Here is a 10,060-nt window from a genome sequence, read left to right as displayed (position 1 = left end):
TCACCTGGGGAGAGACCAATGTGTGTTCAGGAGGTGGAATCTCACCTGGGGAGAGACCAGTGTGTGTGCCGGAGGTGGAATCTCACCTGGAGAGAGACCAATGGGTGTGCCGAAGGTGGAATCTCACCTGGGAAGAGACCAGTGTGTGTGCCGGAGGTGGAATCTCACCTGGGGAGAGACCAATGTGTGTACCGGCGGTGGAATCTCACCTGGGAAGAGACCAGTGTGTGCGCCAGAGGTGGAATCTCACCTGGGGAGAGACCAATGGGTGCGCCGGAGGTGGAATCTCACCTGGGGAGAGACCAATGGGTGTGCCGGAGGTGGAATCTCACCTGGGGAGAGACCAATGGGTGTGCCGGAGGTGGAATCTCACCTGGGGAGAGACCAATGGGTGTGCGGGAGGTGGAATCTCACCTGGAAAAATTCTGGATGTGTGCAGTGGGGTGGGGAATCTCATCTGGGGAGACACCAATTTATAAAATGTGTGGCTGGCCACCATTACAGACGTTCCCTGCAGTCCAATGATGTAGTCAGAGGTGAGATGATAACACGGTACAGAAAGCAGGGTAATGAAAGCCTTACTGCCTCACCATGGACCACTCACCCGGGAGGAGACTAGAGTGCCGCGGAGCCCCCGTAGGAGCGGGCGGCTATAATACGAGTACAATGGATGGTAAGGTACCTGCATACATCCAGCCACCACGCAGGCCGCCATCTTGTAGTGTACAGCAGTGTACGTCTCACAGGTTGTCAGGAGGTCTCGGAGCTTCTTCGTCCACTCATCAGAGCGCCCTCTGTCCATTGCTTTATCTAGAACATCTCCAGTTCTGAGACCACACATGACCATAGCGCAGTCCTTACTGGCCACCGCCAATCTGTGCAGGAAGCGGACCACCTCCTGGAAGAACTGAACATACAGAGCAGAGATCACCCAATGAGGGCCAATGAAGGCATTCAATGAGAGGCCAAGAGGGGATAGAGACACTAATACATCTTTAATGGCACCCCCCACCCCCCATCATCCTCTCTGATCCATCCAGCCTGACCTCTTTATCCTCGGTAGAAGCTTCCAGAATTCTCAGGCTCGGTGAAATGGACTTGTGCCAGGGAAGGACGTCCTCTTTATACAGACGTAAGGCCTTGTTCAGGATCCTGAGGAGAAAGCCAATTCCAGAGGAAAAACCAACAGTTACACAAATCAACAATATATTCTACACCTACGGCCAATATCGTTCCTGTACTAAGGACACCCCACCTCCTGTCAGTCAGGCGCCTTCAGACTGCATTCATACTGTGCTGTCACCTGCATATGCAGCAACATGAAGCATTATTCGACGAGGCTCCACAGCACCCACCATCCTCACCTGTACACTAGGATCATCCCATTATACACCCAAATCCTCACCTGTACACCAGGATCGTCCCATTGTACACCCAAACCCTCACCTGTACACCCGGAATATCCCATTGTACACCCAACTCCTCACCTGTACACCAGGATCGTCCCATTGTACACCCAAACCCTCACCTGTACACCAGGATCGTCCCATTACACACCCAAATCCTCACCTGTACACCAGGATCGTCCCATTACACACCCAAATCCTCACCTGTACACCAGGATCGTCCCATTGTACACCCAAATCCTCACCTGTACACCAGGATCGTCCCATTACACACCCAAATCCTCACCTGTACACCAGGATCGTCCCATTGTACACCCAAATCCTCACCTGTACACCAGGATCGTCCCATTACACACCCAAATCCTCACCTGTACACCAGGATCGTCCCATTGTACACCCAAATCCTCACCTGTACACCAGGATCGTCCCATTGTACACCCAAATCCTCACCTGTACACCAGGATCATCCCATTACACACCCAAATCCTCACCTGTACACCAGGATCGTCCCATTGTACACCCAAACCCTCACCTGTACACTAGGATCATCCCATTGTACACCCAAATCCTCACCTGTACACCAGGATCGTCCCATTGTACACCCAAACCCTCACCTGTACACCAGGATCGTCCCATTGTACACCCAAATCCTCACCTGTACACCAGGAATATCCCATTGTACAACCAAAGCCTCACTTGTACACCAGGAATATCCCATTGTACACCCAAATCCTCACCTGTACACCAGTATTATCCCATTGTACACCCAAATCCTCACCTGTACACCAGTATTATCCCATTGTACACCCAAATCCTCACCTGTACACCAGGAATATCCCATTGTACACCCAAACCCTCACCTGTACACCAGGAATATCCCATTGTACAACCAAAGCCTCACTTGTACACCAGGAACATCCCATTGTACACCCAAATCCTCACCTGTACACCAGGATCGTCCCATTGTACACCCAAATCCTCACTTGTACACCAGGAATATCCCATTGTACACCCAAATCCTCACTTGTACACCAGGAATATCCCATTGTACACCCAAATCCTCACTTGTACACCAGGAATATCCCATTGTACACCCAAATCCTCACCTGTACAACAGGATCGTCCCATTGTACACCCAAATCCTCACCTGTACACCAGGAATATCCCATTGTACACCCAACTCTTCACCTGTACACCAGGAATGTGTCCTAGTAAACCCAACTCCTCACCTGTGCACCAGGAATGTGTCCTAGTAAACCCAACTCCTCACCTGTACACCAGGAATGTGTCCTAGTAAACCCAACTCCTCACCTGTACACCAGGAATGTGTCCTAGTAAACCCAACTCCTCACCTGTACACCAGGAATGTGTCCTAGTAAACCCAACTCCTCACCTGTGCACCAGGAACGTGCCCAAGTATGCCCAACTCCTCACCTGTACACCAAGAACGTACCCTAATACACCCAACTCTTCACCTGTACACCAGGAATGTGTCCTAGTAAACCCAACTCCTCACCTGTGCACCAGGAACGTGCCCAAGTATGCCCAACTGCTCACCTGTACACCAAGAACGTACCCTAATACACCCAACTCCTCACCTGTACACCAGGAACGTGCCCAAGTATGCCCAACCTCTCACCTGTACACCTTCCACCCTCACCTGTACACACAGAGTTGTAGACGTTTCTCGCCCTTTAGCTGCTCCAGGCAGGAGAGGAGCTGTAGGAAGAACTCGGGGTCAGTGAGAAGCTGAGGAACATCACACCGAAGTGAGGAGACGTCATCACAAACACATCGTTCCAGGGAGGACAGCATTTCCCGGCACATCCCAATGTCCTTCAGACCGCTCAGCAAAGACGAGAGATCCATTTCTTTGACTGTGAGCCCCGGAGTCCACTCTGCAAGAGAAAGGACAGACACTACATGGTCTCTTCCATCTCATTGGACAGACTATTGGTGGTCTCTCCCATCAGACAGGCTGAGAGGGTGAAGACTCTGAGATCTATACATCATGATATCTATAGGGTTCAAACAGTGATTGGGGGGGGGGGGAGGGGGTGCTTGTGAGCAGCTTGAGGAATGGCTGCTTTTTAAACCCAGCTGCTCGACCACCGGCACATTGATCGATTTTTAGCTCTCGGGGGGGGTGGGGGGGTGGGGGGTTCTGGCCTTCCCTCCAACCTCTCCTGGCCCCGTCCCCTGGTGCCCTGATGGGGAAAAAAATCAGCCACCTCCCGCACTTCCAGCGTCCGGCAGACTGTTTCAAAGTTTGCGGCCTACCCGCCGAAGATCGTGGGTGAAGCCGCGGCCTTGATTTTTTGCCTGCCGCCGGAGAGTTCCAGAGCCCCGGCCGCAGGATCGCATCTTCCACCGGAGGCTGCAATTGAAGCCCCAGACTCGATTTTGGGTCCCCCGCTGCCTCTACACGTGGGTGGGCTGGATCCCAGGGGTGAAGATGACCTGGCATCAGAAGCATCCCTGCGGTCTTCCCCTCCGGGTCTGAGGGATGCTGAGCTTCTGCACCGTTTCAAGACAATGCTGCAGTCGGAACTGTCCTCCGCTACCTCCAAGCTTGCCGACCGACTTTCGCGTGAAATTCGAGAGTTGGGTAATCGGACGAATGATCTTGAGGATAAAATGCTGCGGCCACGGTCATTGAGGGTCACGAGCAGGACTTGTGTGACCTCAAGAAAGAATTAGCAGACACGCTGCTCCGACTTGAGGATTTCGAGAACCGTTCCCGTCGCGGCAATTTGCGGTTAAGGGGTATACCTGAAACGGTCACAGATCTCACCGCCACCACTACTGCTCTGTTTCAGGAGGTGACGCCCGCAATTCCCTTCGACCGGCTTGAATTTGACCGCATTCATCGTGCACTGGTCCCAGGACGACCAGATGGGCCCCTGAGGGACATCATCAAGTTCACTTTCTACCGCAGTAAGGAAACCATCCTCTTGGCGGCCAGAAACAAACCAGACCTCAGATTCCGGAGACATCGCTACCAGCTCTTCGCTGACCTCTCCCAGACCACTCAGCAGAAGCGACATCAGTTGAAGCCCTTCACTTCGATCCTGGTGAACTACAGAATTAAATTGGGGCTTTCCGTTCCGCCTCACCTTCAACTACCAGGGCCGCAGTCACTCTGTTGTTACGCCGGGGGAGGCCCATTCGCTCCTGGAATCTTTGCATCTTCTTCTGCCGGAGGCCGCTGCTCAGAGCCCAGCTCACTCAAGTGGATCCCCAGTGAGGCCGCTTCCACCGGGCCGCCTCTGGGAGCGGTCGTCCAACAGGAAGAGAGCCCTCCCTCAGACCCCTCAACGATCAAGTCTGTCCTGCTCTTCTCCGAGCTGAGAATGTATCTTGGATCTCCCGCGTTGTGTTTCACCGTTGGACTTTCCTGATGGGACTGTGAGTTTGGCCCTTAGGGCTTTTCCAGTTGTTAGCGTTCCAGGCTGGGACTGATCTGACCCATTCCCTTGGGTTCCATTACTGAATGAGGGGGAGGGTCTCCTCCTGGACTTGCGGATTATGACTTTTTGCTGTCTTGGCCTACCACAGGTGCCGTTGTTCGGGTTCCTGTTTGGGTAGGGGGTGATGGTTCCCTCGGGCTCCGGGGTGGGTGGTGGGCCTGATCGGGTGTTGGACCTATTGGGAGGTGGGGGACAACTTGGGCAGTGTAGTGGTTCTACGGCGGCCTATAGCCGTCCTCCTGATGGGGGTTGGCCCCCTAGTTTAGCTGGGTTTTCTATCGGGAGGTTATTGCGCATGTGCTCACTTCTCAGACTCTTAGTTTATTACTTTGGTATCCCGTTATACTGTGTTTATTGCCTTTTTGCCCCCTGAGGGCTTATGTTTTTGATGTTTTCATTTGCAGCCATGTGTCCGGTGGTAGAGCCACCCCCAACCAGTATCCTTCAGGTGTAGGAGGATGCATGTCACCATTGACGTGACACGTTTGCACTGCTGTATATATTTCTTGTTTCTTTTTTTTTCTCTCTCCCTTTTCTTTTCTTCTTTGTTTTTTTTTGTTTTATCCTCATGCAGGGTCTCGGGATGCCATGGTCCGAACACCATTGGGAATGATAACTGTTGGCCGACCTATGCTTTTTCTGCTGAGCGTGCTGATACTGCCATGGCCTCACCCCTTCTGAAAGTATACACACAAAATGTTCAAGGTTTCAATTCGCCTCAGAAGCGGGCTAAAGCTTTTCATCACCTCAAATCGCAACAAATTCACGTGGTATGTTTACAGGAGACCAGGTTTTCTCAGTCCTCCGCTCCACGGTATCTTTCGCCTCGCTTTCCCACCTTTTACACGGCCTCGGCCCCTGAGAAACGCCGGGTGTACTAATAGCTTTCAATCGAATCTTCCTTTGGTCTGTGCTCGGATTATAGCAGACCCCACGGGTAGGTACTTGCTTCTGCAGGGCACTCTCTGGGATCAGGAGGTTACCTCTTACTATGCACCCAATCGCTTTCAACATAAATTCTTTTCTCATCTTTGCACCATTGTCTCCCGACACTCCAAGGGTCACCTTCTTCTTTTGGGAGATTCCAATGTTACCTTGGATTCCACATTGGATAGGCGCTATGCCCAGGGGGCGGCCCCTTCTCACGACTTAGTGCTAGAGGAACGTATGCGCTCTCTCTTGCGGATGGCGGGGCTGGTGGACGTCTGGAGGGAACTCCACCCAACTGAGCGCGACTTTACATTCTATTCCAACCCTCATGACAGTTTTTGTAGAATTGACCATATATTCATGTATGTCCAGCAGCTTCCTTTGGTCAGGCGGATAGCTATTCCCTCCTCACCCTGGTCGGACCATGATCCCCTGGTACTCCTCCTGGCCCTTTCTGGGTCGGTACGGCGCCCCTTTCACTGGCACATTAATGATTCTTTATTGACCACTCAGGTCATCTGCCAACACATAGAATCTCTCTTACGCACATACTTTGCGGAAAACTCGGGATCGGTCTCTTCGGCAGTACCCCTGTGGGAGGCGCACAAAGCCACGGTGCGGGGTCAGGTTATACAGCTGGCGGTGGTTCGGAAGCGGGAACAGGGGCGCCGACTTTTGGAGGTCCATTCTCTGTTGGAAGTCATTCCCATCCACGGCTCATAAACGTGCTCGGGACGCCCTCGGCAGAGTTGGACCTACTCTCCTCTTCACAGGCGGAACGGGCCTTGCGTTGGGCCAAACACAAATTTTATTCCTGTGCTAATAAGCCTGGTCCGATGCTGGCCAGGAAACTCAATTCTGTGGGGAAATCCCATAAACCGATCCGATTGCGACTTCCCGTGGGTGGCTGTACTTCTAATCCCCAGCAGATTGTCTCTCGTTTTGCGGACTTTCTTTCGCGCCTTTACGCCAACCCAGAGGCATTCTATCAAGACCTCCAACTTCCTGGACTATCTGAGGCAGTGCAGAAGGCCCTCAATGCCGGTGTCACCATACCGGAAGTGCTCCAAGCTATTTAATCTCTACGGTCTACAGCTTCCACGGGTCCAGGCGGCTTTTCTGGCCTCTATTATAAGAAATTTGCAACCCTGTTAGCACCCTTCTTGGCTGACTATTTTAATGAGTTATGACAGGGCTCATTGACCTCTCCGGACGCGCTTAGAGTTCATATTTCCATGATTCCCAAGACGACCGATGATGTGCAGGAACCGCAAGCCTTTCGGCCCATTTCTCTTCTTAATGAAGACCTGAAGATCTTGGGCAAGATTCTTAGCTTTCGTATCAATAAATACTTGCGTAGCCTGGTCCACAGGGATCAAGTAGGGTTCGTCCCTGGGAGGCAGGTGGGCGATAATGTTCGTAAGGTGGTCCATCTTATACATTTTCTACAACAGCGGAAAATCCCGGGATTCTTACTGTCCTTAGACATATATAAAGCCTTTGATTCTCTATCCTGGGAATATCTGCGGTTTGCGCTGTCTCGTTGGGGTTTTGGGGATTCTATTCTTTCTTGGATTCAAGCCTTGTATTCATCTCCTTCGGCCTCCATTAAATACGCTGGGTATTTCTCAGATCCCTTTCCTATTTGGCGAGGTACAAGACAGGGATGCCCCCTGTCCCCGGCGTTCTTTGTCCTGGTGCTTGAGCCGTTGGCTATGGCGCTCCGCACTGATTATAATGTATCCATACATGGGACAGGAGTTCAAGTTGAACCTTTTTGCAGACGATGCCCTCTTGACTCTCACTAATCCCCTGACGATGCTTCCAAATTTGCAACAGGTTCTGGAGCGCTTCTCTTTGATTTCGGGTCTCTGTATCAATTTGAATAAGACTGACGCGCTTAATATTACTTTGGCCTCAGATCTGGTTTCACGCCTACAGTCCCACTTCCCTTATAAATGTGCTTCTCCTTCTCTTCAATACCTAGGCATTCGCTTGACCCCCACCTATGACTCCGTTTGCTGCAAATTACTATCCATTGCTTCGCTCTGTGTCTTCTCTTATGCATTCTTGCCAATTTCCGCACCTGTCATGGATAGGACGGATCAATTCAGTGAAAATGACCATCTTGCCGAAATTGTTATACTATTTTCGCACCCTCCCAGTGCGGGTTCCTCCTCATTTCCTTCGGTTGCTTCAGGCGAAGATTATGCATTTTATCTGGGCCGATAAACGCCCCAGGGTTTCCAGAACTACGCTTTTTGTCCATAGACTCCAGGGTGGCCTTGGGGTTCCCAATGTTACTAAATATTATCAGGCAAGCCAGATCGCCCCGCTATCTATGCTGCATGCTTCCTCAGACATACCTCTCTGGGTCCTCCTGGAATTACCTAATTGTGCCCCTTTTGCGATATCGACACTTCTATGGCTTCCCCCTGCCCTGCGCCCCACGGCACTGAGTCCGATTTTGCTCCATGGCTTACAAGTGTGGGACTCGGTACGTTACTCCAGTGGCCTAATGTCACCTTTCTTGCCTTTGCTCCCGATTACTAACAACCCCCTCTTCCCACCGGGTTTAGATCAACCAAAGGCATTTTCTTGGAGGGTGGCCAACGGTTTTTCACAAGTATGACACTTTTTGACCTCTTGGTTCTTTCCCCACCTGGAATTCTCTGCGGGAGTCATGGGATGTCCCTCCGGTGGAATTTTTCGCTACCTTCGATTGCGGCATTGGCTGCTCTCATTGCGGGGCACTTCTGTTTTCCCTTACCAGAAATCTGCCTTTGAACTGCTTTACCAACAGCGTCCGGGCGCCCCGGGCCTTATCTCCCTTCATTATGCAGCCTTGAATAGACGCTCGTCGCATACTTCTCTTTCATGTCGTTCAGTGGGAGCGCGACCTGGGAGTGGTTGTGGATCTGGAGGACTGAAATAGGGCCTGGCGGCTTGTAGCTAAATGCTCTTGTAATACGACCACGCTGGAGGCGGCCTACAAGGTATTGTTTCGTTGGTACTGGGTTCCGACTCGTTTGGCACAGACGAACCCTGCCTGCAGTGATCGATGCATTCGGGGTTGTGGCCATCGTGGTGATGTCTTGCATATCTGGTGGTCATGCCCGAGGCTGCTTCGTTTTTGGTCTCGTGTATTTGGCCTCCTTTTCACCTTGTTCCATCTTTCTATACGACGGGATGCTCGGTATGCTTTGCTTCATTGTCCCATCCCGTGCCTCTTGGCTCACCAGGAGAAGTTGGCTTCCTATTTGTTTTTGTCGGCCTCTAGAACAATTGCTCAGGCCTGGAGGAGCCCGTTTGTCCCTCTTCAGGTGGTGCGGGACCGTATGACCGCTATGATGCTCAATGAACAGATGTCGAGTATCTGCAACGATTCCCAATGTAAATTCTTGAAAATATGGGAGCCGTGGTTGCAATATACCTTTCCCACGCTCCCCCCGGCTAGCCTGTGGATGTGATGTTGTTCGCTTTGGCGTTCTTGGATCCCTGCTCTTGGTTTGGCTATCCTTTTTTCTTTTGTACTTCTCCTTCCTTTCCCCCCTTTTTTTCTCTGTTTGCTTTGGTGTGGCAGTGGATAGCTGCCTTTAGTCTGAGTTATTATCAGTGTTACATTTATGTTTTGTTGTTTAAGTGCCATTGATGGCCCCTGCGTAGGCGTATCTTTTGCCCTGTTGGTGTTAGGCTACTGATTTCTCTCATTTCGACTTCCTCTACAAGCCATTGATGGCCCCTGTGTGGGCGTATCTTTTGCCCTGTTGGTGTTAGACTACTGATTTCTCTCATTTCTACTTCCTCTACGTGCCATTGATGGCCCCTGCGTGGGCGTATCTTTTGCCCTGTTGGTGTTAGAGGAAGTGGAAATGAGAGAAATCAGTAATCTAACACCAACAGGGCAAAAGATACGCCCACGCAGGGGCCATCAATGGCACGTAGAGGAAGTGAAAATGAGAGCAATCAGTAATCTATGTGCCATTGATGGCCCCTGCGTGGGCGTATCTTTTGCCCTGTTGGTGTTAGACTACTGATTTCTCTCATTTCCAGTTCCTCTACGTGCCATTGATGGCCCCTGTGTGGGCGTATCTTTTGCCCTGTTGGTGTTAATTACTGATTTCTCTCATTTCCAGTTCCTCTACGTGCCATTGATGGCCCCTGTGTGGGCGTATCTTTTGCCCTGTTGGTGTTAGACTACTGATTTCTCTCATTTCCAGTTCCTCTACGTGCCATTGATGGCCCCTGTGTGGG

The 10,060-nt window shown here is 51.4% G+C and overlaps 1 protein-coding gene across 3 annotated transcripts in view; it reads right to left on the bottom strand.

The window, feature by feature from the left end:
* Nucleotides 1-420: 420 nt before the first annotated feature.
* The window catches only part of LOC149429846 (cullin-9-like), a 53,963-nt gene continuing 44,323 nt past the window's right edge, over nucleotides 421-10,060 (bottom strand). The window contains exons 12-14 of one of the 3 annotated variants that reach the window (XM_089666408.1): nucleotides 3,067-3,304; nucleotides 1,047-1,152; nucleotides 421-907 (exon numbers count right to left, since the gene is read on the bottom strand). In XM_089666408.1, the coding sequence (XP_089522534.1) occupies nucleotides 587-907; nucleotides 1,047-1,152; nucleotides 3,067-3,304 (665 nt within the window). In that variant the 3' untranslated portion in view covers nucleotides 421-586. The remainder of the gene's footprint in view (nucleotides 908-1,046; nucleotides 1,153-3,066; nucleotides 3,305-10,060) is intronic. The other 2 variants (XM_089666407.1, XM_089666409.1) reach the window with 2 other exon arrangements.

The sequence above is a fragment of the Staurois parvus genome, unplaced genomic scaffold, assembly GCF_062004578.1.
Source record: "Staurois parvus isolate SC_StPar_1 unplaced genomic scaffold, SC_StPar_1.0 ptg002692l, whole genome shotgun sequence".
Lineage (NCBI taxonomy): Eukaryota > Metazoa > Chordata > Amphibia > Anura > Ranidae > Staurois > Staurois parvus.
The sequence above is the reverse complement of the archived record's forward strand: the minus strand, read 5'-3'. Positions and strand labels throughout refer to the sequence as shown.